We start from the raw sequence: 26553 nt of genomic DNA, 5'->3' as shown, positions 1-26553 counted from the left end.
CAATATTATGAGTTTACGAAATTATGTATACGTCGTTTGAATTTGTCTCGTATTGTATTGCGTTAGGAGCTGAGATTTGAGTGATTGATGATAGGGGTACCTAACTAGCTAGGTAGTTGCTGTAGCGTATATATAACAACAAGAATGATCTAGACCTTATGTCGTATCGAGGTCCGTTTAATAGTATACATTTTTCCTTCTTTATTTCTTCCCTTTGATCCAACATGCTATGATTAAAGAAGGGAACTCTGACTGGAAAGTGCACCTTAGAGGAAGAGGATGAGGGAGGGCTCACCCCCCATTCACAGCCCAGTGTTTCTCCGCCCGCAGGATAAGCTCCTCATACACCGTCCACGCCAGCGCCGAACTCAGCGCCTTACGACCGATGCGCAGCCCAAGTCCGCCGAAGAGGCTCCGGGCCCCGTCCTCGTGGATCATCAGCCGCACCGCCCGCATCATATTGCCGTACCGGCCCGGCATAAGCTGCAGCCGCGTCTTGACCGCGTCGAACGGGTTCGTGATCGCCGTGGCTAGACCTGCTGCCAGGGCGCCCGATACGAAATTCACCGACGACGACGATGTCGTTCGTACTGGCTGGTCGCTGCCTGCTTGGCCCGGCTCTGGGCTGGTCAGGGACCCGATGTGTCGTTTGAGTTGCTCGTAGAAGAGTACGTAGAGGCCTGCGTAGGGTGCGTCTCGTGCTGCTGTTGCGCCGAAGCCCGCGAAGAGCCCCCGCATGCCTTCTGTGCGGACGATGTCGCGCCCTGCGCCGTAGAGACTGCGGTAGGCGTAGTAGTCGGACTCGTAGCGGACTTTTAGGACCGTCACGGGCATCATGACGAAGCCGGCGGCGACGCGGGCGGCTGCGCCGGTGGAGAGGTTGGCCCAGTTGGAGAGTTTGGGGAGGGCGGATGTGGAGGTGTTGGTGATGGTGCTAGTGTTGGGGTTGGCGAGTGGGGTGGTCTGCGCGATGCCTTGTCGGAGGGCGTTGAGACTGGTGAAGTAGAGGGCGGAGCCGAAGCCCGTGCGGAGGGCGGAGGGGAGCGTCCCGCGCCATAAGCTGCGGATTGGGTGGGGGGAGGCGAGGATGGTTTTGAGGGTTGGGAGGAGAGCGGAGGTTTGGGATTGCTGGACGCGGGTTTTGAGGAGGTCGGCGGGTTGGAGAAGGATGGCGGATGTGAGGCCGGAGAAGAGCCCTGCGGTGAAGTGGAAGGTTGTTTTGGATGCTGGAGGATTGGGGTCAGTTAGGTTGTTATGGATGGTGTACGGATGCCTCGGTTGGTTGTTCTCGTCGCCAGGCGAATCACCGAGAAGAGAGAGTAGACATACAGATTGACGGAGCTTTCACCGGTGGTACCGCATATGCAGCATTGTTCGACATGTCGGAGGTGAGGACCGCAGGTTGACTGGGCACCTCACCGGATGGAGTGATTTGGTTGATGAAGTCGGATAGTCCGCATGGAAGTACGGTCACATTGGCAACGGGTACATTTCAGACATGAACAAGAACTGGGTTAGCGCGGGTTGTGATGCCTGGAAAAGCTCACACAAGTCTCCTCGGAATATATTGTGGGTTAGAGATGGACAGAATGAAGGTATCAAGAAAAGAAGAAAAACACAAGATTCGGACTGTTGGTGAGGTCATCCCGGTTCGGGTTCGGAGATCCTGTGATTGGCGGGGATATGACACTAGTCCCGATGCGGTAGGATAGACTGCCCGCATAGCCGGTATTATTACTCATCAGGATGTGCTGCATATGACAAGTACCGTTTTATTATGAGGGATTCTATAGTAGAGTATTTTTAGGTTATTAGCGATTCGGTGCATGATGGTCTAGGGTTTCAAAGCTCTTTGAAGCTGTATAATATATCTATTCTCCTTACTGATCTCCGAGCTCAACCATCCGTTGTCATTTCCTAACAAAGAATGCTTGCGTACCTGTTTAGAATGCAAACGGCCGTCTTCACAGCCCCGAGGACCAAAATCACTGGGCTCAATACCCTTCAGCATACCATGGATCATCTGTCCAGGTACTCAATCCTCTCGTCCGGCTCAGTATACGATAACCATAAGTTGGAAGCGTACGGACCTGGGGCCCTCTCTCGGGCAAACCAATCGGTGGGGAAACCAGACCAAGTACGTCACGGGTTCTGCCAATCATCGAGACAAACCTAATTTCTAAGGAATCCATTTGCCCTGCGGCGAAAGCAGAAACCTCAGGCATTCGTCGCCTCTTTACTCTGTCTTCTTCTTCTTCTTCTCCCCTTCTCACCTTCGTCTTATTTTCTATTCTTATTCTTATTCTTCTTCTTATTTCTCCTCCGAATTCTGCCATGCTCTATTGTCTCTTGTGAGCATACACTTTTCTCCTCCCTACACACTTCTCCTACCTCTATACGACTGTTTGTTTGTCCATCGGCCCACCCCCGCGCAAAGCCGATCACTCCGCACCTCGTTCGTCATGCCTGAATGGCCCTTTTCCTTTCCCTATCCGGCCTCCAAAGTTGGGTACTGGGGTCCCGTAACATCCACCTTGAACTGGTGTGAGGAGGTACGTTTATATGCGCGTGGTGACGCTTTTGTTTTGAGCTCTCCCTAGCCTTTTAAAGTACTAATCCGGATCTCCCGCGCAGGACTACTATGCCACGATCTACTCGGCAGAAATCGTCAACACCGTAACAAACCTCTTGTTCATGTGGCTAGGTGTCAAGGGAATTCGCAGCTGTCTCCGTCATGAACACGACCAGATCTTCCTGGTGGCCTTCTGCGGCTATCTGGTGGTCGGGACGGGCAGTTTCCTGTTCCACTCGACCCTCAAATGCAAGTTTCCCATTCCCTCTCCGGCCCCAGCAAGGGGTGCCTGCAACGCAGAGAGCCGTTCCTGACATATTCGCGTTCACAGATCCCATGCAGCTCGTGGACGAACTCTCCATGATCTACACCACCTGTCTTATGTGCTATGCCTCCTTCTCGTACTCGCGCTCGGTCCGCACCCGCGTCATCCTCGCGATATCCCTGACCAGTCTCGCCGTCTTCATCACCCTCTACTACCACTACCTGCAAGACCCCGTGTTCCATCAGAATGCGTACGCGCTCCTGACCACCGTTGTGGTCCTCCGCAGCATGTGGACCATGGAGAAGACCCTCCGCCCGTCCCTGCGACACACCACCGAGGAAGACCGCCTGGCGCGCCAGAAGCAGGGCCTCCCCGTGCCGTCCAAGGAGTATCAGCACTACGAGAACGTGCGTGACATGAAGACGCTCAAGACCATGTGGTTCATGGTCGGGTACGGCCTCGCCATGTTCCTCGGCGGCTTCGCCATCTGGAACCTCGACAACTTCTTCTGCTCCACCGCTCGCCGCTGGCGTCGCACCGTGGGTCTTCCGTGGGGTATCATCCTCGAAGGACATGGCTGGTGGTATGTCTCCCTTCTTGTTTTCTTTTGAAACAATCCAATCGTCGCTAACGTGCAACAGGCACATCATGACCGGCCTCGGCGCCTACCTCTACATCATCTGGGGCATCTGGCTCCGCCACTGCCTGAACGGCCGCCAGGAGGAGTACCACCTGCGCTGGCCCCATTTCTGGAACGTCCCCGAAGTGGTCCGCACCACTCCGGAGCAGGCGCGCGCGAACGGCGCGCCCAAGAAATCGAACTGAGTCGTTATAGACTGGGACATGTTATATAGACCGAGGAAAACAATTCATATTGTCGTCTGTTGAAAGCGCGCAGGCCAGGAGCCGAGGCGTTTTGCTTTGGTTTTTTGAGGGGTTAGATGTGTCTTGCAGTTGTATTTCTTCTATCATTATTCTTTTTTTATTTTTTGATCATTTTCCTTTTTAGATTGATGAACTGGAGCGTGGGTACCTATAGACGAGGTCTGGCGTTGTTTGGGACCTTTGGCTGATAGATCACTATTATTCCATGGATTTCTGTCTGCATAGTGTAGTATATAACTATTCTAATAGTCTAACAAATGGATGGGAATCAACCCAACCATGAATCAAAAAGAGATATCACAGCTTCGAAGGCGCAGTCTTCTTCTTCGGCCTCACAGGCGCAGGCACATGCTCCTTCCACCTACTATCAATAGTCATCTTCTCAACCTTCGACTTCCCCCCCCACGCCTCCCGAAACGCCTTCTCATCCTCCCGCCACCGCCTCATCTCCCCACCCAGCCACTCCCCCGCCGCCTCGCCACACTCCACAGGCGCCTCCTGCGCGAGCAAATGGCCAACCTGCGCCAGGAACACGTCCCGCACGCGGCCCTCGGCCGCGCCCCCGCTGCCGCCTAGCCCCGTCCCCGTGCTCTGCATCTTGTCGGCCATCATCTCGGGCAGACACATGTCGGATTTGCCGGCGAAGATGTATAGCACGCTCGGGCGGAGGTGGGGGAGTTGGGCGAAGATGCGCGAGGGCTCGGGGCGGTAGAAGGGCGAGGAGCCCTCGTGGAGGGGGTTTAGGTCGGGGTGGGTGACCCGGTTTATGGGGACGGGTTTGCCGGGGGGACCGTCGTAGTTGGGGCGGGAGAAGGTGAAGACTTCTTGGTGGAGGGGGGTTGTTAGGGTTACGGGGTGGTCCTCGTTGGGGGGAAGAGGGGTTGGGAGAGGGTGGATGGCGGTGGGGAGATCGCGCAGACCGTATTCGATCCAGCGGTCGAGGACGCGCGGGTCCCAGGTTTGGTAGAAGGGGTTGCGTCTGAAGCCTTCGGCGGCGGCTTTGCGCGAGGGCCACTTGTCGCGGCGGTAGGTGGAGAGTTGGGTCGTTTTGGCGATGACGAGTTTCTCTTTGGCGGATTCGAGGGGGTCGAGTTGGGTCGTTTGCTTTTGGATGACGGGGTCGAGGAGGACGAGGGTGGTGATGAGGCGGGGGTGCATTAGGCAGAGTTGGGCTAGGTGCGCGCCGCCCATGCTGTGGCCGATGCCGACGATGGGCCGCGGCATCTCTTTGCGCTTGACGTTGACGAGGTGGAGGAGGTCGCGGGGGTGGTCGAACCAGCTGGCTGTTATGTTTCTGTCAGTGGCGGTGGTTGATGTTGGGAGGGTGTGCAATGGGAGTACATACGGTCATTTCCTAGAAGATCCTCGTTGAGCACGCTGCTCTGGCCCTGATGCGCGACGTCGGCCATCCAAATGCTGCGTATCCGGAACCCGTTCGCCTTGGATCGGGCATGGATCTCCTCCCAGAGGGGTTCGTAGAGTTCCTAGTGGGCAATGAGCGACGCTTCATGAGAGGGTCACCCCCAGGTTCGACATACCTTGGGAAAGCCATTGGCATGCGCTGCCAGAATAGTCACATCTCCCGGCTGAGGATTCGGATTGTCTATGGGGATGTACTGTTTTACCGCCATGTGCAGTTCCTCTTCCTGCTCGTGCGCTGTGGCAGCGGGATACTCTCGGATATGCTGGCATTCGACGACATGGTCGACGACTCGGAAGGGTCCGCTGGATGACATTGTGTTATTCCCACTGTCAGGGCAGAGGGAGGATAATAGGGTGACGAGAGTCGGAAATATATGTACTCAGGATCATTGAATCGGAGCGAGGCATGGGGTTTAAAGAGAGCCCCACCGATTCCCCAGAATGATTACGGGGGGGTTGCGGCGCCTAGTTGGATAGTGTTGCCGGGCCTGGACCGAGGTTCTTGTGGCTGTCATGGCCGATTCTTGTTGCCGGTGGATTACTAGTACACCGTGGCTGGTCAGGGATTATAACAATCCAAAGATTGTCATTATTATCTGGGATTTATCTGTTCTTTTGCGATTTATTCTATCAAACTAGACGGTCAGGTTCGAACTATAATCTGTGTCTATAAATGGCTGGATAATCGGTCGCACAACCTCCGCGGACAAATCCTAGGCGCATAAACCGACCTGTTTACTCCGAAATCCACACAATTCTATTGTTTTATTTGAGAATTACTGAAAGGAGGAATTTATATGGATATAGTGGTTGCTAGATACTTACTACATTGATATTGCCCAAAAGAAATATAGATAAAAGTCAAGATGTATGCCACTGTGCCTGTCGTCCCACACGTGACCTGGTGTCGCGACGGGCGCGTGGGCGCGTTGCGACAATTTGACAATTTGATACATCCAGTCAATCCGACTCCTCTTCAACACACATACATAGCACATTTGCCCTCCCTTACCTCCTCAAATTTCCCTAACATCCACAACCCTGACTCGAAACCCGTGTATATCAATCCCACGAAGAAAAGCGCCCCCAAACGAAACACCCACCATGGTGGGCCAAAACGAGCAGTTTCTCCTCTTCGAACAATGCAAGGTCTGCATTATTTGTTCCAAAGACCTCTCACCTGATACAGCGCATCAAGTACGCATCGCATACTATTCTCTGTTCTCCAGTACAGATACTAATTTCCGCTAGATTGCATCCACCCTCGAAGAAAACGGCGCCGAGTCGGTCATCTACGAGCCTCCAGCGACTTTCCCCGCGCTATCGGATTTCACCCATCTCCTGTCCTGCACAATCGACTTCCCGGCCTTTGACGATGCGAACGACGCCCTGATCCCCGTCGTCAAACCGCAATGGCTCCAGGCCTCCCTGTCGAAGCGCAAGCTCGCAAACCCGCGACAGTACAGCCCCGACCCGAGGCTGTTTCTCAACGATGTGGTCGTGACGTGCGGGGACATCCCCGAGGGAGATAAGGATGCCATCATCGGCGGTGTGCTGGCCAAGGGTGGGCTGTACAGTCCCAAGGTGTCGCAAATGGTGACGCATCTGGTCGATCTCACGGCCGATTCGGACAAGGCGCGTGTGATCTTGGCGAAGAAGTTGAACGCTCGCATAGTGCTGCCGCATTGGTGGGTTATACATGACATGGCGAATGCAAGTCGTTAATGATTGCGACAGTCGGGCTAACTGCATATGCTAGGTTCGATGACTGTTTAAAACTCGGACGCCGCATCGACGAGCGCCCTTATACACTTCCCGATCCTGAAATCCTCCGCGCAGGCCACGATGCACCCATTCGGAATTCCGAAAACCGCGACATCGTCGGCGCTTCGACGCCCGAGCCCACCAGCCTACCCACCCCCATGATGTCCCCGCAGAACCGCCCCAAGATAGACGTGTTCGAGGGACGACAGGTCGCGCTGTCCAACGACCTGGGCATCGGCCCGCATCTCCTGGGATCGATCACGGATATCATTAAGCAAGGCGGGGGCTCGGTGACGTCGGACGTCGCCAAAGCGAATATTGTCATCTGCCGCTATAGAGAAGGCGTCTCGTACCGCCTGGCCTCAAGACTAAACAAAGAAGTGGGCAACCTCTCATGGCTATACCACCTAATGACATACAACACATGGACCTCGCCCCTCCGACGCCTCCTCCACTATCCCGTCTCGCGCGCAGGAATCCCCGGGTTTAAGAGCTTGAAAATCAGCCTCTCCAACTACGTCGGCGAAGCCAGAGCCTACCTGGAGAACCTAATCGCAGCCACCGGCGCAGAATGCACCAAAACCTTACGGCAGGAGAACACACACCTGGTCACCGCCCACGGCAACAGCGAGAAATGCAACGCGGCCAAAGAATGGGGCCTGCAAGTTGTCAACCACCTGTGGCTGGAAGAGAGCTACGCGAAATGGAAATTACAACCTGTCTCAGACCCCCGCTACACGCACTTCCCTCGCCGGACGAACCTCGGCGAGGTCGTTGGCCAGACCCGTCTCGACAAGGCTATCCTCGAACACCTCTTCTTTCCGTCTGAGCCCCAATCCCCGGATGAGGTCCCCCGCCGCGCCATGCAGAACAAGGATCAGAACGCGGCGGCTGCTAAGGCGTCGGCGTCTATGGACCCGCCGCCTGCTAGGGAGAATGACGATGATGCGCTCGTGTCAGGAAGCGCCACGCCAGTCGCGAAATCGCGCAGCAAAGCGCCCGACAATAAGAAGTTACACACGCCAGCCCGTTCTCGGCTGACATCCGAGGGGAAGGAAAATGATACCCCGTCTTCGACGAGTAGTCGGAAATCAAAGGACGCTGCGACGGCCCGTCTCCATGAAATCGCCCCGGATATTGCGCTGTACGAGAAAGAGAAGAAGCGCGTGGGTGGTGTTATCTACGGTGGTCGGAGGAAATCCGACGAGGATCGAGTGGCGATGGGCAAGAAGCGCAGGTCGGCTGAGCCGGAGGTGGAAAGTGATGCTGAGGAAGCTGGTGATGCTAAGAGGCTGAAGAAGTCTAAGCCGTCGGTGGCGATGCATCTGTTGATTACGGGGTACCAGCCTTGGGTTGGGCATGTGAAGAGGGAGGATGCTGATAAGGTGAGCTATTGACTTCTATTCTTTGTGAAGAGTTGTATGGAACGACATCTTGCTGACTTCGAAAGCGACAACTTCGAGAACTCGGAATCCTGGTGGTCCAAGACGCTCGGAGGTGTTCCCATGTCGCCGCTCCCAGTATCCTGCGGACCCCCAAGTTTGTCAACGCGCTCGCGTACGGACCAGACTTTGTCAATGTCGATTTCATTGCGCAATGCCTGAAGGAGGACGAACTCCTAGACCCAGCCAACTTCCCACTCCAAGACAAGGCCGCCGAAAAACGATACGGGTTCACGCTCGACAGGGCCCAGACGCGAGCCAAGAAGAACAAGAACAAGCTGCTGAAGGGGTATCAAGTGCAATGCGTGGAAACCATCCGCGGGGGGTTCGACGCCTTCAAATCCATCGTTGACGCCAACGGAGGCGATTGCACCCTCTTCCGCGGACGCGTCACACAGCAAACCCAGCGGGAGGAAAGCGCGGAAAGCGAGGACGACGACAATGACGATCCCAGTCAAAAGGAGGTGTATCTTCTCAGCAGTGCGACGCCCGACCATCAGCGGTTATGGCCCCGGTTCCGGCAGATGGCGCAGGCAATGGGCAAACGGCCGCGGATTGTGCGCGTGGATTGGCTTTTGGACATTGCCATGTCGCAAGAAATGCATACCGCGGATGCGTACGAATTGAATGAGGGGATGGTCGAGGAGATGGAGAATTGAATGAATAGCTGGAGTCGATGCTGGGCTGGTGTTGTATATCTCCGTTGTTCCTTGGGAGTAACTGGATCTCGGGATTCTGTGTTCTTTTCGAATGTTGTATATTGTATGCATACCGTCCATACGTTCTGAATTATTGCGTCGCGGCCACGGCCAAGGCAACGAATGAATGTCACCAGATTTAGAAGAACTTGACACCTTCCTGGCCCTCGCTGCCAAAGACTTGAGCTTTGCCTCGCTTGGCAATGACATTCAAGGACCGCAGCATGACGTCGGGGTCCATACCATGCCATTCTGGACACCGTTAGCATCTTCAAGCCAAAGAAGCTGTATGTATACACCTACCTTGCGACATAGTTGCCTCCCCTTCCAGCAGCTCATAAACCGTCAACACCATATTCTTCTGCCCGGTATTCTCAACCTACACAACGGTCAGCGCAAGTACTCTCCCTCGAACCACCAAGAACAGCAGAACAGGGAAGAAAATCATAGGGAAACAAGAGAAAGGCAAAAAAGACAAAGGGAGAGACGAAGAAAAAAAAAAGAAAACCCACCCAATCCTCAACAATCCCCGCCCACTCCTCAGGCCTCCTCCACCAAATCCACGCCAAAGTCTTACTCGCCCCGTCCGCCCACTCCGCCCTCCTCCCCCCGCCGCCGTCCTCCTCCCCGCGCGCCATCCAGTCCACGACGTTGCGCACCTCGCTGAGCGAGAGCCGTTTGCGGAGCGCCGCGTTGTGGAATAGCGGCGAGTCGACGGCTTCGACGAGCGAGAGCCGGTAGATGCGGTGGTGGCGGCACCAGGACTGGATCAGGGAGGACCATTTTTGGAGCTGTGCGAGGCGTGTGGCGCTGTTTGGTTGGGGGGTGAAGAAGGGGGGGAAGGAGTAGGTGGGGGGGAAGGGGAAGGTTGGTGGTGTTGAGGTTGTCATGGTTGTTGGATGCGTGGGTTGGCGGGGTATGTGACTGGTGCTAAAGTAGGTATGGGTTTATTTCAAGGTTGATAGGAGTAACGAAACTGGGTATCAGTGTTGGTTGAGTGAAGTATTGAGTGTGTTAATGAAGTTGAGATGCGACATAGATAACATTAGAAGGAGATAAGATGAGGAGAAGCACCCCGCCGCTTTCTCCGCCTTGATAGTACAATAATTTCTCCCGCCGAAATTTCCGCAACCTCCGCAACTTGCCAGTCCACCACCTCACCCACAAGCTTCCAAGCTCTCCACCACCAATTGACTCATTCATTGTACTCACCACAAAGCCAACAAGAAAAGGTAAAAGGAGAAGAAGAAAAGGAAATGTCAACCCACCCCCAAAGGCGCTCCAAGCGCAACGACTACCGCGAAAAAGCGGCCGCCGCAGCCGCCGCGTCGCAACAATCCGCCGACTCCAGTGCAGGCGACATCAAGCTGCCCAGGAAGAAGTTTTACCGACAGCGGGCGCACGCGAATCCTTTCTCAGATCATCAGCTGGATTAGTACGTTTACCTCTCCCCCCAATCCCAACCTCCTCTGGGAAGTGGACAGCCACGGGGGAAAAGCAGATCGCTGACTTTTTGTCCCTACTGGTACAGCCCCCTCAGCCCCGCGCACATGGACTGGGCATCCCGGTACCCGGCGTATGCGGACCCCAACCCGGAGAATGTCAACCTGGGTGGATTCAGGCAGATGCTTAAGGATGTGGAGGTTGTTGATATTGGGTGTGGGTTTGGGGGGTTGCTGGTTGCGTTGGCGCCGTTGTTGCCGGAGACGCTTATGGTTGGTATGTTCTCTCACCCACACTTATAGCATCTACGCGTGGGACTCGAAGGATAGAACGGACAAAACTAACCGCATGGAAAAGGAATGGAAATCCGCGTCCAAGTCCTCGACTACGTGAACACACGCATCAACGCCCTCCGCGCGCAGCAGCTCAGACTCCGCTCTGCTACTCCTAATAATCAGGGCACACCTGCTCCTCCCTCCTCTACCGCTACCCCTACACCCATTCCCACCACGACCCCCACACCCGCAGAAAGCAATGACAACGAAGACGACGACGACGAAACCGCCCTCCCAACAACCACCCTCCCCGGCGGCTACCAAAACATCAGCGCGATCCGCAGCAACACGATGAAATTCCTGCCCAACTTCTTCGGCAAGCACCAGCTCTCCAAGATCTTCATCTGCTTCCCGGACCCGCACTTCAAGGCGCGCAAGCACAAGCAGCGGATTGTTTCGGAGAGTCTGAACGCGGAGTATGCTTATGTGTTGCGGCCCGGCGGTCTGCTTTACACTATTACTGATGTGGAGGAGTATCATCATTGGGTGTTGAGGCATTTCAGGGAGGGGGATGCCCCCGAGGGGGAGGGAGGGGAGGAAGGTGTTGTTGGGGATGTGAGAGATTTGTTTGAGAGGGTTAGTGAGGAGGAACTTGCGAAGGATGACTGTGTGCGTGTTATGAGCATGGAGACGGAGGAGAGTAAGAAGGTTACGAGGAATAAGGGGAACAAGTATGTGGCTGTTTTTAGGAGGAAGGCGGATCCGGAGTGGGTTGTTTAGTTGTATGTATATATACTTTTCTTACATTTTGGTATTTTGTTTTGATATTGGGAGATTTGTTCTATTAGGTTCTTCCAGCGGTGGTGTATGGAAAAGTTGCGTTATAGAGGTATCGTGTTGAGATTCATGGGTCACTAATTACTTCAGACGTGTGGATCAGCGAGTCTAATATTAGCTGTTGGATTGCGTAAACTGATTCATTCAACTATGGCCAGCTAAAACATCTAAAGTGTATCCCGAAATAAAACAATGCAATATCACTTGCTAACAGACGAAACTCCCGCTCGAGCTATGCAAGAAATGGCCAGTCATTGGCCGTAAATCCACACCAACGAGTATGCCAAAGATCATAAGAGACATAAACCCCCATACAGACATGTAAATCTATCTGTTTAACTACGAGGCGACGCCTTCAATCGGATACCTTCGCATCTCTCGCAGATAGCCAGCTGGACAGGCCCTCCGATGATGCGACCCTTGGCCGTTCGTCGGGGTTCGCCCTCGCGCACAAAGTACCGTCCCTCGGGCCCGAAGCCGTCGCCGCATTCGTGGCAGTTGAAGCAGCTGTCGTGCCATTGGCCGCCAACGGCGGAGATCACGACGTCCTCTAGTACGGGCTTCTTGCATGCTAGGCAGCGAGGGGCGGTCCGCCGTGAGTGGCACTGTAGGCACCAGGCGAAGCCGTCTTTTTCTACGAATGGGGTGTCCTGGTCGAATGGCTGGGAGGATCGATTAGCTTACATCTCAAGGTAGGTAAAGGATGAATCGTACATCACCGCATTCTGCGCAGAAGAAATGGCCTACGTGCCATTCAGCTCCGCATGCCACGACCACTTCGCCTTCGATGGGGGTCTTGCAGCTCTTGCACCGGGGGCTGAACAGCTCGTGGAAGTCAAGGTGGCAGTAGAATCGTGGCTGGTGGCTGTGTTCGCTGTGTTCGCTGTCGGCTGGTTCTGCAGCCAGCCGCTCTTGTCGCTTCGCCTCGGGTTCTTGGTAGAAAGCGACGCATTCGAGAGGGGTCTGGCAGTGATCGCACGAGAAACACTCGGGATGAAAGCGAGAGCCTGCGGCAGTGACAATCTTTCCTGCGATGGGGAGCGTACAGCTCTCGCACGAGGCGGTGGGAACGCCCGATCGGCTGTATGTGGATAGCCAGCGACCCTGGGATGTGGGGATTGCTTTCCTCGGGGGAGCGTCTTTGCTCGGGACACCTCTAGCGGCGGGCCTGTTCGGTGCGCTATTCCTTTGGTTCTGCGAACTCTGGATCTCCGAGATCGTGGGCTCCTTGTCATCCGGCAGGTTGATGACGGGCACGGAGGGCGCTTCGGACACCTGAATGGCCGGGGCGGAGGGCGCGGGCGGCGGGGTCGGAGAGGCAGCGTCGCGTTTCTCTCCGCTGTCTCGTTTGCGGGGCGACTCCGCCTCGGTGGGTTTCCACGATCGGTCGAAGCTGACGATGGGACGGCCCGTCCGATCGCTCACCGCGGTGGGCATGGGCAGCTTGGCGCTGCGATCTTTCAGCTTCTTGCTCGTCGCTGCCCGGATGTCGTCACTGCGGATTTCCGGCTCATCTTCGGTGGGGACGGGCTGCGTTCGCTCCTCTTCCGCTTGAGACTTCTGCGCCGGCTGGTCATTCGTCTTGTACCCGGCATTCCGCGACTGGCTTGGGGGGTTCTTATGGATCTCGAAGCGGGACAGCTTGTCCGCGAACGGGAGGCTGCCGAGACGGCCGGGGAATGGCCGAGCCCCGCGCGGCAGAGCATTGCGCGGTTTGTTTCGGAGCGCCGACGAGTCGGACTTGGAGAAGTCGGGACGCTCGTCCTCGTCTCGCTGACGAGACAGGGCTGGCTCCTCGTAGATCTGGTCGGTGGGGTTCCGGAAGACGCCCTTGGGCGAATCGTGGCTGACGCCTGAGAGTCCCAGACCTTGATGGCGATCGGACATGGTGGACGGGTCTTCTTCTCCAGGCAGCGCAAAGTTGACCCTCAAGCTTCTCCGGAAGGTCGAGTTTCTCTTGGCGCCGGGGACATCGTCCGAGGCGGTCTGGTGCTCACCGCCAGTGCTGCGGGAGAAGATCTCCGAGACGGGACGACGGCTGTTGCGGCGCGCAAACGGGGACCTCAGACTTTGGGAGTGCGCCACTCGACTCTTCTCGGCCTCGTCGGGGCCGGGACTCTGCAGGTCGGGATTCCGGTACGGTGCATTTGGATTCTTGTAGGCCACGCCGGGGTTTTGGTGCATCCACACCAGCTCCGTGGCCTCGTCCTGGGCGGCATCGTGGATGCGGACGTCATCACTGTTGAGATCCACCCCCTGCAGGGCATCCCGCAGCGACCGGGCTTCTTCCTTCTCCAGCCGGCGCTGATTACTCTCCCGATAACCCCTGTTCGGCGAGGGGGGGCTCTGGTGTGGGACGACGGGGGACGGGGAGACGGTCTTCCGGACGGGAACCATTCGTGGTTCCTGTACCAGGGGCCGTCCCGTTGAACTCCGGAGGGAGTCGCCGGGCGATAAGGGACGGTGGTTCGACAGGGCGCTGGTGGCTCGGGAGCGATCCCGCTCAGCCACCGGGGTGATCGACGGCGGTCTCCGATGGCCGTAGGTGGACATGGCGGACGCCGCGCGTGGGGGGAGACTTTCTCGTGGGTCGGAGGGGGTGTTTGAATGTAAGGGTCTAGATCCGCCCGGACGAGATGGACGATTTGTCCGCAGGTCTTTCAGGTAGGTTGCTGCATCGGACCCGATCCCCGGTTAGCCTAGATTCTCACTCCCCCCGATACCCTTCCCCCCAACCGGAGCATTGGGGAATGGGTTATCCTGGCTCCGCTGGCTAAGACCACTCACCGATCTGATTGTCATTCATGTAGGAAGGGCCGGTGGGGGAAGCCTTCCGTTGACCTTGCTTGGTCTTGGACGGGGAATAATGGAGGTACGGTCTATGCATTCTGACGGTGGATGCTCGAGACGGGCGAGATTAAATAAGGTATGTCGGAGACAAAGAGATGGATTCTCGAGCGATTGATCGCCCAGGAAACATGGAGCAGAGGGGGTTGGAGGATCGATGAGTTGTCTCGGGAACCCAAGCTATCAAGCCAAGTCGGGATTGTTGTCTCATACAGCGGGTGGTGGGCCAATGAGGGGGAGGAAGGTGGCTGGGGAGGTGGGACGGGGAATGGAGAAAGGTATTGAACTAGGATGATCAATCGAAGGATCTGAACAAGGATCTGACTCGAAGCTTAACTGATAGAACGGAAGAAAGATGAAGGATGAGATGAAGATGAGATGAAGATGAGATGAAGAAGTGATTTCGTCACTGGATCTTCATCCCCTATCGATAGGGGGGGCAAACACGTCAAACATGAGCCTGACATCGGATCCATCCTACAGATACAGATATTCTACATCTATCATACAGATTCATGCAATCACTCTGACAGCTCGATGGGATATACTTTACCCCTTGCAGTTCTGGTCTGACTTTGATTAATCAAAACAAACAGCCAAGGGTAACCATGGTACTCCCTCCCACGTGATGGTTCGTGGTCACAACTTAGTCAGTTATACTTCTTCGTCCAGAGGATCATGCTCCACAGCTCCACGACATCCACCGGTTATATTCCACTATATCTATCCGTACTCATTCCTGAGTTAAAGTCGACCTCAGCATAACATCCAGGACATGACATCCATCGGAGAATTCTTAGACCTATGAGGAATGGAGACAACGGCCTGCTGCATCGGTCCTGCGATGCATGCCCCTCACCGATGTCAATTGTCCGATCCTGAATGTCCAAGCCTCAGATGATATAGATCGGGGATGACCGAACATAACTTCAAGAATTCTGGATATCCCCTGATCCTCTTATAGTCTCCAACGTGGGGTCCTCCTCAGTCTCCGCTTTGGCCGCCGTCGGCACGATTCCCGAACTAAACCCACCTTTCCCCGGCCATCCAGCCCAATGGTGGCCGCCGAAGAGTCGGACTCATCGCCGAGTCCTGCGGCCAAGCATTGGCTTCGTCTTCCTCCTCTTCTTTTTTCTACTGGTTTTCCCGGACAGTCTAACGAAAATGGATTCGATGACACATTCTCTCCGGGGTCGTTGGTCTCCGTCCACCGCTTCCTTGCTTTTCTTTAACCGAAGACCTACTTGATTCTCCGTCGAACGATTGCTCGTGTATCGATTGAGCTCCCCATGTCCAGTCTAAACCAGCCCCTCGTGACCAGCGTGGTGTCAGAAAAATCTACTCCGGTCGTGGTTACAGATGGCGGACAACACCCCGATCGATATTATCCGATCACGAAGTTACGATCATGATCGGATCTCCAGATATTCGTCGCGTCGTGACGATGCAGTCCGTCAGCGCCCTCCATCCCAGCAAGAAAAGCCGGACAGGACGGAAGCGGAGGAGCTAGAAGCCAAATACCAGCAGGACGTTCCGCCAGACGGAGGGTATGGCTGGGTCTGCGTTGCCTGCGTCTTCTGGATGAACGCCCACACATGGGGAATCAACAGCGTCAGTCTACTCTTCCGTGTGGTTCACCCCGCCAGAAAGGAAGTCCACAACTAACACCCACTCCGTACCATTCAGAGTTACGGTGTATTTCTCTCCCATTACCTCTCTCACGATGTATTTCCCAACACCTCCGCCTTGTCGTACGCCTTCACCGGCGGCCTGAGCATATCCTGTGCGCTCCTCGTCGCCCCCCTGGCGACCTACCTCATCCACGTCTGCGGCACTCGCTTCGTCTTGAACCTCGGGGTCTTCTTCGAAACCCTGTCCCTTATCGGGTCCTCCTTCGCCTCGCAGCGATGGCACATCTTCCTCAGCCAAGGCGTCTGCTTCGGCTGGGGCATGGGCTTCATCTTCGTCGGCAGCGTAGGCATCACGCCGCAGTGGTTCCAAAAACGTCGCAGCCTCGCCATGGGCATCAACGCCGCCGGCTCAGGCCTGGGCGGCCTCATCTACTCCCTCGCAGTAGGCGCCATGATCCCGCGCCTCGGCCTAAGCTGGGCCTTCCGCGTCCTAGGCATCGTCGCCTGCGTCGTCAACCTCGTCGGCGCGAACCTCCTCCGCGACCGCAACCACCACGTCGGCAGCCGCTACAAGGCCTTCCACCTGCCCACCCTCCGCCGCCCCGAGTTCCTCCTCTTCCTCGGCTGGGGCGTCTTCAGCATGCTGGGCTACGTCGCCCTCCTCTTCAGCCTCGCCAATTTCGCCCTTTCCGTCGGCCTCTCCCCCCACCAGGGCAGCATCGTCAGCGCCCTCCTCAACCTCGGCCAAGGCCTCGGCCGCCCCTTTGTCGGCATGTTCAGCGACCGCCTCGGCCGCATCAACATCGCCGCTTTCCTCACCTTCCTCTGCGGCCTCTTCTGCCTCGTCATCTGGGTCTTCGCCCGCAGCATGGGCCTCGTCTGCTTCTTCGCTGTCCTCGTCGGCACCGTCGCAGGCACCTACTGGGCTACCGTCACCCCCGTCCTGGCAGAGATCATCGGCCTCCGCGACCTCCCCAGCGGCTTGAGCATCACCTGGCTCGTCCTGGTCGCCCCGACCACCGTCTCCGAGGCTATCGCCCTCCTCCTCCGCGACAACAACAGCCCCACCACCATAACCCACTCGGTTTATCTACGCGTTCAGCTCTTCACGGGCTTCATGTACATCGGCGCCGCGCTGTGTCTTTGGATGGTGCGCGGCTGGCGCGTGGGTTCTCTTGCTCAAGCCGAACGAGAAGAGTCATCTGCTGCGACGACGGGAATGGACAAGTCCGGCGTCGTGGCTGCAGAATCGGCTCCTGCTGGAGGTGACAAGGATGGCCTTCGAAATAAGGAGTCTGCCCAACCCGCTCCTGAACGGATAGATATCTGGTCTCCGGCCGTTCTCATGCGTAGCATGGTGGCTCCCAAGCGGGTGTAAATACATTTTTTAAAAGAACACCGATGTGTTCTGGACATACTTATCTGTCATATAATTTACTACTTTGGATATATACTATATAATTCAATATGCCGTGCGCGGAAATGCCGGTTGATTCACCCGTATAACCTTCTTTATTTCACGCGGAGACAACAGCATAACAGCCAGGATGAGAATTGGCAAAACCACGACTGGTTCATGGGGTATCATGGTTTGATCTTTGCAACCATACTACGAAAACAATGCAATGCCGTATCAAGTTAAGGACGACGCCACGTCCGTTTCATTGATAGATCCAACCCAACGATACCTGCTATAAAAATAAACACATGTACAAACACTTTTTTTTTGCTTATCCTATCTTTGATACTCAGTCTCAACTCACTGCCCACCGAGCACCAATATCCGCACGCGCCTCTTGCCCGCTCCCCGTCCGCCCTGCTCCTTCACAGAGCTAACATTGACCTTCACCTTCTGGAAGAGCTCGACAGTCAAGCCATGCTCCTTCTGCGGGTGGCCCTTGTCCGAGACACAGATGGTGTATTCCTCGTTGTCGAAGTCACTCTGGCGGTGGACGACCAGGTCGCGGCGTTCCTCGACAGAGCGCAGACCCGCGTCTGTCGGGAGCACAAAGTCCTCCAGCCGGACGACGCCTTCGATTCCGAACCGCGGCACGAACACCACGACGCCGTTCTCGAAGACCCGCATCACGTAGCCCTCCTCGTCGATTCCGCCGTCGACGCCATTCGCGGAGACCTTCTCCCCGCGCGCCTTCAGCGCCTGCCCCACGTAGTACTCGATGCTGGCGCGTCCGGCGAACTGCGCGTTGCGGTGCCGGTAGTTGATGTTGCGGCAGATGTCTTCGAGGCGGTTGCGGGTCATCACGCCGTACACTGTGGCGCGGCCGTCTTCGCCTTCGTAGCCGATGGCGGATGCGAGCTGGCGGTGGACAAGTAGGTCCGCGTAGCGGCGGATTGGGGATGTGAAGTGCGTGTAGATGGGCGAGGCGAGACCGTAGTGGCGGAATTCAGGCTCCGCGTGCGCGCCGGCGCAGAAGTACTCGGCCGATGTCATGCAGCGGGTGGCGAGGATGCGGACGAGGGTGTTGAAGAATGGGTTCTTCGCGTCTGTGCAGCGGTCGAGGGAGTCGGCCAGGGCTCCGGAACTGGACACGTCGAGGCGCATGTCGCGCTTTTTCGAAAGCTGATTGGTGAGCTCTTCGAAGTTCTGCGGCGGGGGGGTTGCGTGCCGACGGAGGAGCGCCGTTTGGGAGAACGTGTTGAAGATTTTCGTGGCAACGGTGATGTTGGCGTGAAGCATGAACTCCTCGACGAGGCTGTTGGTCGCGAGCATCGATTTCGTCTTGACGTCCGTGAGGGGGTCTCCAACCTCGTCGCTATCGGCCTCGATGCGGACTTCGGGGGAGGCGAGGTTCAGCGCGCCTGCGTCCATGCGCTTCTGGCGCAGGATCTTGGAAAACCGGAGTAGGGTACGCATGCTCTGGGTCAAGTCGTCGGTCTTAGAGGGGTCGTCAATGCGCTTTTGCGCCTGCTCGTAGCTGAAGGCTTCGCGGGACTGGATAACGGATTTCGTGAAATCAGAGGACACGACTTCCGCATCGGGGGTCATCTCCCACAGCACCGAGAAAGCGTAACGCTCGACATATGGCTTGAGCGAGCAGAGATCCGTACCCAGAAGGTGCGGAAGCATGTCGATACGCTTGTCAACCAGGTATACTGTCGTTCCGCGGAGGCTCGCTTCAAGGTCCATTGCGTTGTTCGGTTTGACGAAATGCGATACGTCGGCAATATGCACTCCCACTTCGAAATTCCCATTGGGCAATTGACGTGCGTGGAGAGCGTCATCGATATCTTGGCAGCCCGGCGGATCAATACTGCAGATGAGAAGATCCCTGAGGTCCCGACGACCTCTCCAACCCAGATCGTCCTTGCTTGCGGGAACTTTCCAGTCGTGCCCTTCTGCAGGAAGACAGTCGAGAACGGATTTCGGGAACGGCTTGTACTGAACGTCATATTCCAGCAACAAGGCTTCCGTTTCGGCACCCTTGGTTTCCAACTCTCCCAACGACCGAACAAAGTGCCCTGACGGGTATCTCGAGTCACGATCCCACGCATCTATTGTGATCAGAATGCGCTGACCCAGCAGGTCACCAGCTTGTCGCGTGCGCACCCGGATCTTCGGTACGCGCTTGTCCATAGGGAGAACAAAGACAGTCTGTTGGCGTCGGCCAGAGACGGCCTGCGATCCTGTGGAACCCGAATCTACAGTCCCAACATACTGTCTCCAGTTTCGCTTGACTACTCCCACGACTCTCGCCGTCGGCTGCGGCTTTCCTTCGGTGCTCTTGCCGTGGGCTTGGCGGACCTCTTCCTGCAAAGCTTTCTTTTCCCTTTCCGTGACCACGGCTTCCGTGTCTTCTCCTTCGGGGTTATCGTTTTTGGTCACCGCCTCTTCGTCGACGATCTTGGTGGACGGGGTTTTCCATTGGTCTTTGGGCAGCACCTCAATCACAACGACATCTCCCGAGATGGCTCGGTTGCTATTGTCACGTCCTAGAATGAGTAGAGGCTTGTCGAAGGCCGCGACCTTAACCGACCCTTCCAGGTAATTGTAAGGCGAGACGTTGAAAACACCTTGGTGCAGAGTACCCGCCCTCAGGCTCGTCATGATCTTAGACATAGTGTAGTACTCGGGGTAAAACAGTTCCCCACGCGCACCCTTTGCTTCTCGTGCCTCTCTGGATTCGTTGATCATATCCAACAGTCTGTCCGAATCGTCCAGACCGGCGACATAGTCGGATAGCGACAACGCTGTCACTCCCTCGTCCTTCGCCTTGCGCAAGTTTTCTTTGTCGTCCGTAATAACCACAATAGCCGGTAGCGATTTCTCTTTCTTCCCTTTTTTAGCCGCCGCAGCTCGAAGATGCTCCGAATACCACTTCGCGACGGTTCGCACGGCCCGATCGTTCCGGTCATTGATGGACTCGTCCGCGCCTCGTCTAACGTGCGTCTCAAGTCGGAACTCGTTGAAAAACAGGTAAAAGCGCTTTTCATCGGTCTTGATCAGAGAGAGTAGGCGGTTATACAGGGGCAACGACTGGTTCTTCAGTTCCTCGAGGACAGTCTGAAGAATAACCACATCATAGAATGCTCCCGTGTGTTCAAAAAGGTCCATGCCATTCAATAGCGCATTCGTATCAGGGACGAGGTAGTGGCCGCGAGGGAAAGCGCTCGTGCCGGCGGGGCTCTCGGAGAGGACAAACGGCGCAACTAGACATTTTGCGTCAGTTTCCGGTACCACATGGCATCGAAGGGGGTTTATCTCACTGTTTCCATTTGCATCCGCAGGCGCGACCGATGGACATATCGAGCAGAGTTTGGATGAACACGGAATGTCCTGTCTTAGATACAATTCACGAACAATCTTTTGCACCTTTCCACTTTTCGTGGACCGGACGAAGACTTTGCTAGTAACATTGGCGGCATGCGGATCCGAAGAGAAATCTCTCCGCAGGCTCTTCATCTTCCCTGATTATGACCCGGTTCGATTAGGGTCTGTTATGGTCCAGGGAAAAGTTGAAGTCTTGTTCGGAGGTGGAATAAATCTGGTCAGTGACGTCCGGTCATGATCTGCTCCGTCCGTCGAGATTATTGGAGATTCCGCCCCAAGTGGGGAAAGTCTGCCGACGAGTCCCCTCGTCGCAATCAACCATGTATTCAACCACGACATCTCCCCTCTCTTATTTGTTCTTTTGGCTGGATCTCATGCCAAAGACATAATATCAATTTCTGTTGTAGCTTGAACAATGGTCATTGCAGTACGGTCCCAAACACCTCTCCCAAGGCTATATCATGTGTCATTGTTTCTCACTGCTACTCTGATAGGCCGTGGGGCAGCTATGCTCGACTGCGAGTGCGTCAGCCAACTTAGCCCAGTGTCAGATACTGGTTCGCAAAGCAGTTGCAGCTGGTGCTAAAGTATATTCTCTTCTCTTGGGTCCCGGCATTATAAGGCTCTAGATAAATGCCGACTAATGTTGACCTAGGCGCTGTTTCTTCCAGAAGCATCGGACTACATCGCCTCATCACCAGCAGAATCCGTCTCTCTGGCACGTTCTGTTAAAGATAGCGAGTTTGTTTTGGGTCTTCAGCGAGAAGCTCTACAGGCCCAGTTACACATCAATGTGGGCATCCATGAACCTGCCGCGGATGGCAAAGTGAAGAACACTTTGGTATGGATCAATGAGAAAGGCGTTATCACACAGCGCTATCAGAAGATCCACTTATTCGACGTAGACATCAAGGATGGGCCAGTGCTCAAAGAAAGCGCGTACGTTGGTTCCTCGTATCATCGTGTCCTGGAACTCGCTGATCTGTCAATCAAGGAGCGTGGAGAAGGGTATGGAGATACTGCGTCCGTTCGAGACTCCAGTTGGTCGCGTTGGTCTATCCATTTGCTTCGACGTAAGTTGAGCTAGGCCCGGTTTCATAACGCTGGAAAGCGTCCTTGCATAGATTACTTATGCGGGTTATTTCCAGTTGCGCTTTCCCGAGATCAGTCTTGCGTTGAGGCGAAACGAGGCCCAAATAATCACTTATCCGTCAGCATTTACGATCCCTACCGGTCGTGCGCACTGGGAGACCCTACTGCGAGCCAGGGCCATCGAGACACAGTCCTATGTGATAGCGGCTGCACAAGCGGGGCCCCACAACGAGAAAAGAAGCAGCTACGGCCACTCGATGATTGTGAACCCTTGGGGAGAGGTTGTGGCCAAGCTTGGCGACGAGTACCAGGAGCCACAGATCGCAACTGCAGAGATAGATTTCGAACTCTTGGAAAAGATAAGAAGGGAGATACCGCTGCTCAGAAGGACCGACATATACCCGGTAGTATAGTACCCAGAGAAGAACTGCTTATACATGTCACTAAAACGACACATCAACCTGTAATATATGGTAGATTACACATTTTATAGCACAGTAGTCTTTTCCCACACTTCCTCGTCATAATGATGTAAAGCGAATCGGCGATAAAAAAACATTTCAGGATATACGTTGACAGTGAAGAAAGAACAAAGGAACAAAAGAAACGAGATAGCAGCCCTGTCTAGGAAGCCAACCGGAAGTCATGTCTGCTACCACAGATGTAGCCCTTTAACCGAAAATGCCTTTACTGTCCGAACACTTTATGTACAATGTACAAGGAAGACCCGGACTCAGCGATTTACTTTCCCTGAACCTTATCAGGATCCTCCAGGATACCCTCGGCTTCCAGCCTTCTGCGGGCCTCTTCCAGAGCCCACGTCTGTATCCTATAAGTTGTCAGTTTCTGCCTTTGGAAATCTTCCCATGGTCCTGGTCCCATGGTAGAACCACAGCTAGTGCAAACGGGGCGCAGCTCATGTTGAACGTCATTAAACAGGGGACTAAACGTACGAAGTGTCCGGCTTGAAGACATATGCCACTCCGGCAGCAAGCAAGCTTCCAATAAAGCCATAGTACCAGATGTTCTCCCAGCCCTCCTTCACGTACTTCTGGCCGGGCTTGAGGCCAAAGAGCCAGCCGGACGGGGGGTCGTAGTGATCACCATGATCGGCGGCCCGCAGACTGCTCCGAGTCGAGAAGCTCTGGACATTCTGGGACCTGCGGAAAAGGCAGCGGGCACGGAGGCAATGCGACAGCAGACGAGCGGACATTGTGAAAAGATTGAGGACTGTCGGGATTCGAGAATCTTTGGTTGTCGTCGGGTGTGAGGAGACAGCCGGTGGCCGGTGGAGGATGGACCCCTGTCGGAGGTGGGAAGGCGAGAGCTGTCCGGATGAGATGTCAAAGTATGGCAAATACTTTGACCGGCGGTTAAAACGACCGGTTCAATTGATCGGTTTCTAATTGAATAAACGTGTTATAGTCGCCGTCAGAGCGAGAGATAGAGGGGTGACGGGGAAGTCCAGCGCTTGATGTTCAGAAGCCGCAAAAGGCCGAACGAGTTATGGCGCTAGTCCCAATCGGTCCACCTCCCCCATGCCGCCTTTCTGCCTCATATTCAAGGCAGCATCATCGCCTCAGGCAAAGGGCGTTCGAGACGCGCGACGCGTCCAGCATCTCAGGCATCTTGCGTGCAGCGGAGATGCAGCCAATTACTTGCATCAAGACACAGGCCGATCTTTCAGCCAAAACACCCATCCTCGTTTTACCCAAAGTGTGTGTCTCAGTGGATTAGACAAATCTCCTTCGATAAGAATTGTGTCCAAGCAATTATTACACCTGGTACAGCTCCTTCGATGGACCAGTTGAATTGTATGCTTGGTGATCATACGCTAACGATTCCATTATAGATTATTCCCGAGATGTGCTGTCTATCGCCGATGGCATAGACTCTCTCACACTATGTATCCTGTGAACAAACGACCCCCATCCTATCCAATTTCCTCCAAATCCCGCTCCAAATTGAACAACTTCCGATACAACGACCAAGATGAGACGTCCTCAGAAAAACCCTCCCTCAAACCACAAGCCGGATCAGAACACACGGATAAGGAAAACCAAAGCTCGTGGTTGAATGGCGTAGTAGCGCCAGCTCAGCCCGAATTGGACCAGAGACCATCTTCGAGCGGAGCCGCAGAATCGAAAGTTGTCAAGGAATGTCCCCAAACGCCAGGAAATCGAATTCCTTTGGCAGACCTCATCGGCAATGTTGAAGACGCCATCAACCAAGCGCCGGGGCAGGAGTATACCCCAGAAGACTATGTCATCTGGCAACACGTTCCGGCAAGCTCGAACACCGGTACCATGTCTCAAACACCAGCCACGAACAAAAAGAAGCGCCGCCGGAACTCATCGCCTGGCAGCTCTCCTCTAGCTGGAAACTCGAAAAGTGCACGGAAGGGTTCGTTTGATCTACAGTCTTTTCAGGCTGTGTTGAAGACTCCGCAAAATGACATCGCGGCCGATCTGTGGAATAACTACGTGGGCAAGGCGACAGCCAATGGCAATGGAGAAATACCCCAAATTCGCTTCCAGAACCTCCTTTCATCCTCGCCTCAGACACCTGCAACAGGCAGAACGAGTCGGGATTCTTCTGGGTTGAGACGAGCAACCAGCTGCAATGTGGAGTGGCCAAGTTCTAAAGCCAAGCGGCGAAAATTGGACTTTTCTCGGTCAAAAAGCAATGTCATCGACGCTGGTACTTCCTCGTCGAATATCAATAGGCTTATGGAAAGGATCGAGAAAAGTCTTCGGAAGACTCCCATGCCGCAAGCTGATTCATCGCCAGTACCAAAACGTGAAGAGGTGCGGCGATCTCGATCAACCTCCCCAGTGGAACGCAAACAGCCTCTTAAAGATTTAGGAAGCCCAGGCCAAGAAACTAAGACTGGTGATAGCTGTATCCGCCCCATCGCTACAGAACCAGTGAAAGTATCTTCGTCCGACTTTGGGGATGATGACCTAGACCAAGATTTTCTTGACCTAGCAGAGGCTGCAATGGATCCTTTTGTGGATTCAGATGGTGTTAATGATGACGAACAAGTCGCTAAACCAAATGGACTGCCACATTTGTCTCCAGTTAAGGCGCCGGCCGCGTCCGGTGGACAAGTAAACTCTCATGTCGATACAACAATGGCCGAAAAGAGTGATTACAAGTATGATGCTGATGAATTTGATGACGATTTTGAGGAATTCTCGGATAACATAGAGGACATCCTCGCTGAGTGTGATGGCACTCCAAGCACTAAGTTAGCAAGATCCGTCTCAAACAACAATCCAGTTTCTCAACCACTAAGTTCGGGTCATGATGCCAAACCCCTCTTTGCTGTTGCTGCGGATCAAGTCTTTGGAGATGTAAAGAATCCCGAGGCAACATCTTCCGGTGATGAGTTTGATGACGAGGATTTTGATATGGAGGCTATTGAACAGTCTATGAAGCAAACAGCTGAAGGTGGGCCTGATGATGTTTGTCACACTTGATGGGCACATTCGTTAGATCTTTGATCTTTTGCTAAGTATATCTTTTATAAATAGAAATTTAGGGGTCGAGAGGCCATCAAACGGTATTTGATCATTGATATTGCCGATTCCACTTATACTACCCATAACGGACGCATCCAGCCAGAACAGGTCAGCCTTTGTGTATCTTCAAATAAGAAGATGAAAATCAATGGAAGAAAAATATCGCCACATACTGACTATTTCAACAGGTATTGCTAGTACAAGATGAGAGAACTAAGTGCAAAAAGGTAGTCATCTTGCGGGAATCGTGGTTTGATAGCCCTTGCAATAAAGATTTCTACATCCACTTAATTGGGGACTTTGACGCACAGGGCCAATGCATTGTCACGAACTCTCAGAATATGATAATCCTTCATCCGGATCATCTTGTCTCTGCAACGGTCGTAGCAGACTCGGTCAGTTGCCAACGGCGAGCGGTCCTTCAAGACCGCATCAAGAACACTGGTGATATTGGAAAACCCCGCGTTTTTGGGAACATCTTCCATGAGATCTTTCAGGAAGCACTTAAGATTAACAAGTGGGATGATATCTCACTGAGATCCCTGATCGATACTGTTACTCAAAATCACATCGAGGAGTTATACTTGATTGGCATGAGTCTCGCGGAAGCCGTGGAGTATGCAATGGGCAGAATGCCAGAACTGAAAACCTGGGCAGAACTTTTTCTTCGAACCAAGCCAGGCGTAAGTAAAACCCATGGAGCTCTACCAGAAGTTATAAGTTATCTGATTTCTGTGAAACAGGCCAAATCCCTTGTCGAAGATCGCGGTAGCACCAAGTTAAATCTTAGCATCAGCAAGCTCCTCGAGGTGGAAGAACACGTTTGGTCTCCAATGTATGGGCTCAAAGGAAATATCGATGCAACAGTGCAGGTCGCTTGCCGTGATGAAGGGCGCGACAAGAACCTTATCGTGCCCCTTGAACTCAAGACGGGCAAAAGGGACACCAATCAAGCCCATAGAGCTCAGACAGCCCTGTATACTCTGCTGCTCTCCGATCGCTACGGCAAGTACCTCGGTGTCTATGTTTGTGATTGTGAACCTCGCTGATCTTCTATCCGTAGACTT

At 54.5% G+C, this 26553-nt stretch overlaps 12 protein-coding genes across 12 annotated transcripts; 6 read left to right on the top strand and 6 right to left on the bottom strand.

Moving 5' to 3' along the window:
* Positions 1–156: 156 nt before the first annotated feature.
* On the bottom strand, positions 157–1597 carry BDW47DRAFT_97312 (putative mitochondrial carrier protein). Its single transcript, XM_024820394.1, has 2 exons — positions 1330–1597; positions 157–1226 (listed from the first exon to the last, which is right to left on the bottom strand). Exons 1-2 carry the CDS (start codon positions 1379–1381, stop codon positions 292–294), a joined length of 987 nt encoding a protein of 328 aa, XP_024676522.1. The 5' UTR covers positions 1382–1597; the 3' UTR covers positions 157–291.
* A 494-nt stretch (positions 1598–2091) lies between these two features.
* BDW47DRAFT_97310 (ceramidase) lies at positions 2092–3888 on the top strand. The gene is made up of 5 exons (XM_024820393.1): positions 2092–2137; positions 2185–2552; positions 2635–2821; positions 2904–3420; positions 3479–3888. The coding sequence occupies exons 2-5, from the start codon at positions 2463–2465 to the stop codon at positions 3660–3662; spliced, it is 978 nt and encodes a 325-aa protein (XP_024676521.1). The 5' UTR covers positions 2092–2137; positions 2185–2462; the 3' UTR covers positions 3663–3888.
* A 93-nt stretch (positions 3889–3981) lies between these two features.
* On the bottom strand, positions 3982–5613 carry BDW47DRAFT_130356 (putative toxin biosynthesis protein). Its single transcript, XM_024817079.1, has 3 exons — positions 5261–5613; positions 5068–5206; positions 3982–5005 (listed from the first exon to the last, which is right to left on the bottom strand). The coding sequence occupies exons 1-3, from the start codon at positions 5456–5458 to the stop codon at positions 4020–4022; spliced, it is 1323 nt and encodes a 440-aa protein (XP_024676520.1). The 5' UTR covers positions 5459–5613; the 3' UTR covers positions 3982–4019.
* A 505-nt stretch (positions 5614–6118) lies between these two features.
* BDW47DRAFT_97306 (BRCT domain-containing protein) lies at positions 6119–9478 on the top strand. Its single transcript, XM_024820392.1, has 5 exons — positions 6119–6341; positions 6396–6832; positions 6904–8293; positions 8359–9300; positions 9352–9478. The coding sequence occupies exons 1-4, from the start codon at positions 6249–6251 to the stop codon at positions 9007–9009; spliced, it is 2571 nt and encodes an 856-aa protein (XP_024676519.1). The 5' UTR covers positions 6119–6248; the 3' UTR covers positions 9010–9300; positions 9352–9478.
* Positions 9188–9938, bottom strand: BDW47DRAFT_121615 (ESCRT-II subunit protein VPS25; the record flags this gene model as incomplete). Its single annotated transcript, XM_024815660.1, has 3 exons — positions 9188–9300; positions 9352–9427; positions 9561–9938. The coding sequence occupies 3 exons, from the start codon at positions 9936–9938 to the stop codon at positions 9188–9190; spliced, it is 567 nt and encodes a 188-aa protein (XP_024676518.1).
* Positions 9939–10192: 254 nt separating this feature from the next.
* On the top strand, positions 10193–11646 carry trm8 (tRNA (guanine46-N7)-methyltransferase). The gene is made up of 3 exons (XM_024820391.1): positions 10193–10483; positions 10580–10767; positions 10849–11646. The coding sequence occupies exons 1-3, from the start codon at positions 10305–10307 to the stop codon at positions 11544–11546; spliced, it is 1065 nt and encodes a 354-aa protein (XP_024676517.1). The 5' UTR covers positions 10193–10304; the 3' UTR covers positions 11547–11646.
* Positions 11647–11740: 94 nt separating this feature from the next.
* BDW47DRAFT_97302 (LIM domain protein) lies at positions 11741–14805 on the bottom strand. Its single transcript, XM_024820390.1, has 3 exons — positions 14391–14805; positions 12318–14275; positions 11741–12265 (listed from the first exon to the last, which is right to left on the bottom strand). Exons 1-3 carry the CDS (start codon positions 14488–14490, stop codon positions 11939–11941), a joined length of 2385 nt encoding a protein of 794 aa, XP_024676516.1. The 5' UTR covers positions 14491–14805; the 3' UTR covers positions 11741–11938.
* A 1004-nt stretch (positions 14806–15809) lies between these two features.
* Positions 15810–17459, top strand: BDW47DRAFT_121612 (MCT family MFS transporter; the record flags this gene model as incomplete). The annotated part of the gene is made up of 2 exons (XM_024815659.1): positions 15810–16061; positions 16137–17459. The coding sequence occupies 2 exons, from the start codon at positions 15810–15812 to the stop codon at positions 17457–17459; spliced, it is 1575 nt and encodes a 524-aa protein (XP_024676515.1).
* Positions 17460–17726: 267 nt separating this feature from the next.
* BDW47DRAFT_1447 (exosome catalytic subunit DIS3) lies at positions 17727–21061 on the bottom strand. Its single transcript, XM_024818313.1, has 2 exons — positions 20807–21061; positions 17727–20749 (listed from the first exon to the last, which is right to left on the bottom strand). Exons 1-2 carry the CDS (start codon positions 21000–21002, stop codon positions 17841–17843), a joined length of 3105 nt encoding a protein of 1034 aa, XP_024676514.1. The 5' UTR covers positions 21003–21061; the 3' UTR covers positions 17727–17840.
* Positions 21062–21209: 148 nt separating this feature from the next.
* BDW47DRAFT_1428 (carbon-nitrogen hydrolase family protein) lies at positions 21210–22509 on the top strand. The gene is made up of 5 exons (XM_024818308.1): positions 21210–21297; positions 21365–21457; positions 21526–21809; positions 21865–21943; positions 22019–22509. The coding sequence occupies exons 1-5, from the start codon at positions 21286–21288 to the stop codon at positions 22373–22375; spliced, it is 825 nt and encodes a 274-aa protein (XP_024676513.1). The 5' UTR covers positions 21210–21285; the 3' UTR covers positions 22376–22509.
* Positions 22368–23411, bottom strand: BDW47DRAFT_97296 (uncharacterized protein). The gene is made up of 2 exons (XM_024820389.1): positions 22916–23411; positions 22368–22791 (listed from the first exon to the last, which is right to left on the bottom strand). The coding sequence occupies exons 1-2, from the start codon at positions 23173–23175 to the stop codon at positions 22704–22706; spliced, it is 348 nt and encodes a 115-aa protein (XP_024676512.1). The 5' UTR covers positions 23176–23411; the 3' UTR covers positions 22368–22703.
* A 227-nt stretch (positions 23412–23638) lies between these two features.
* Positions 23639–25680, top strand: BDW47DRAFT_1410 (bifunctional ATP-dependent DNA helicase/ssDNA endodeoxyribonuclease DNA2). Its single transcript, XM_024818306.1, has 4 exons — positions 23639–23746; positions 23815–25415; positions 25499–25594; positions 25675–25680. Exons 2-3 carry the CDS (start codon positions 23867–23869, stop codon positions 25504–25506), a joined length of 1557 nt encoding a protein of 518 aa, XP_024676511.1. The 5' UTR covers positions 23639–23746; positions 23815–23866; the 3' UTR covers positions 25507–25594; positions 25675–25680.
* The last annotated feature ends 873 nt before the right edge of the window (positions 25681–26553 follow it).

Source organism: Aspergillus candidus, assembly GCF_002847045.1.
Source record: "Aspergillus candidus strain CBS 102.13 unplaced genomic scaffold BDW47scaffold_1, whole genome shotgun sequence".
Classification (NCBI taxonomy): domain Eukaryota; kingdom Fungi; phylum Ascomycota; class Eurotiomycetes; order Eurotiales; family Aspergillaceae; genus Aspergillus; species Aspergillus candidus.
This window is presented reverse-complemented; position numbering and strand designations above follow the sequence as displayed.

What these genes read in the sequence shown, in the direction of transcription:
- BDW47DRAFT_97296 (XM_024820389.1), bottom strand. Translation starts at nt 23,175, where the DNA reads ATGTCCGCTCGTCTGCTGTCGCATTGCCTCCGTGCCCGCTGCCTTTTC. An exon ending in GTCTTCAAGCCGGACACTTC is followed by an intron (nt 22,792 to 22,915) that starts GTACGTTTAGTC and finishes GACAACTTATAG; the next exon opens with GATACAGACGTGGGCTCTGG.
- BDW47DRAFT_97306 (XM_024820392.1), top strand. Translation starts at nt 6,249, where the DNA reads ATGGTGGGCCAAAACGAGCAGTTTCTCCTCTTCGAACAATGCAAGGTC. An exon ending in CGCATAGTGCTGCCGCATTG is followed by an intron (nt 6,833 to 6,903) that starts GTGGGTTATACA and finishes TGCATATGCTAG; the next exon opens with GTTCGATGACTGTTTAAAAC. An exon ending in AGAGGGAGGATGCTGATAAG is followed by an intron (nt 8,294 to 8,358) that starts GTGAGCTATTGA and finishes TGACTTCGAAAG; the next exon opens with CGACAACTTCGAGAACTCGG.
- BDW47DRAFT_1428 (XM_024818308.1), top strand. An exon ending in CAGTTGCAGCTGGTGCTAAA is followed by an intron (nt 21,458 to 21,525) that starts GTATATTCTCTT and finishes ATGTTGACCTAG; the next exon opens with GCGCTGTTTCTTCCAGAAGC. An exon ending in CCAGTGCTCAAAGAAAGCGC is followed by an intron (nt 21,810 to 21,864) that starts GTACGTTGGTTC and finishes CTGTCAATCAAG; the next exon opens with GAGCGTGGAGAAGGGTATGG.
- trm8 (XM_024820391.1), top strand. Translation starts at nt 10,305, where the DNA reads ATGTCAACCCACCCCCAAAGGCGCTCCAAGCGCAACGACTACCGCGAA. An exon ending in TCAGATCATCAGCTGGATTA is followed by an intron (nt 10,484 to 10,579) that starts GTACGTTTACCT and finishes CTACTGGTACAG; the next exon opens with CCCCCTCAGCCCCGCGCACA. An exon ending in GCCGGAGACGCTTATGGTTG is followed by an intron (nt 10,768 to 10,848) that starts GTATGTTCTCTC and finishes CGCATGGAAAAG; the next exon opens with GAATGGAAATCCGCGTCCAA.
- BDW47DRAFT_97302 (XM_024820390.1), bottom strand. Translation starts at nt 14,490, where the DNA reads ATGCATAGACCGTACCTCCATTATTCCCCGTCCAAGACCAAGCAAGGT. An exon ending in CATGAATGACAATCAGATCG is followed by an intron (nt 14,276 to 14,390) that starts GTGAGTGGTCTT and finishes GGTCCGATGCAG; the next exon opens with CAACCTACCTGAAAGACCTG. An exon ending in TCTGCGCAGAATGCGGTGAT is followed by an intron (nt 12,266 to 12,317) that starts GTACGATTCATC and finishes CGATCCTCCCAG; the next exon opens with CCATTCGACCAGGACACCCC.
- BDW47DRAFT_97312 (XM_024820394.1), bottom strand. Translation starts at nt 1,381, where the DNA reads ATGTCGAACAATGCTGCATATGCGGTACCACCGGTGAAAGCTCCGTCA. An exon ending in GGTGAAAGCTCCGTCAATCT is followed by an intron (nt 1,227 to 1,329) that starts GTATGTCTACTC and finishes CCAATCCTCCAG; the next exon opens with CATCCAAAACAACCTTCCAC.
- BDW47DRAFT_1447 (XM_024818313.1), bottom strand. Translation starts at nt 21,002, where the DNA reads ATGAAGAGCCTGCGGAGAGATTTCTCTTCGGATCCGCATGCCGCCAAT. An exon ending in TGCGGATGCAAATGGAAACA is followed by an intron (nt 20,750 to 20,806) that starts GTGAGATAAACC and finishes CAAAATGTCTAG; the next exon opens with TTGCGCCGTTTGTCCTCTCC.
- BDW47DRAFT_130356 (XM_024817079.1), bottom strand. Translation starts at nt 5,458, where the DNA reads ATGTCATCCAGCGGACCCTTCCGAGTCGTCGACCATGTCGTCGAATGC. An exon ending in ATGCCAATGGCTTTCCCAAG is followed by an intron (nt 5,207 to 5,260) that starts GTATGTCGAACC and finishes ATTGCCCACTAG; the next exon opens with GAACTCTACGAACCCCTCTG. An exon ending in GGATCTTCTAGGAAATGACC is followed by an intron (nt 5,006 to 5,067) that starts GTATGTACTCCC and finishes GAAACATAACAG; the next exon opens with CCAGCTGGTTCGACCACCCC.
- BDW47DRAFT_97310 (XM_024820393.1), top strand. Translation starts at nt 2,463, where the DNA reads ATGCCTGAATGGCCCTTTTCCTTTCCCTATCCGGCCTCCAAAGTTGGG. An exon ending in CCTTGAACTGGTGTGAGGAG is followed by an intron (nt 2,553 to 2,634) that starts GTACGTTTATAT and finishes TCTCCCGCGCAG; the next exon opens with GACTACTATGCCACGATCTA. An exon ending in CTCGAAGGACATGGCTGGTG is followed by an intron (nt 3,421 to 3,478) that starts GTATGTCTCCCT and finishes AACGTGCAACAG; the next exon opens with GCACATCATGACCGGCCTCG.
- BDW47DRAFT_1410 (XM_024818306.1), top strand. Translation starts at nt 23,867, where the DNA reads ATGTATCCTGTGAACAAACGACCCCCATCCTATCCAATTTCCTCCAAA.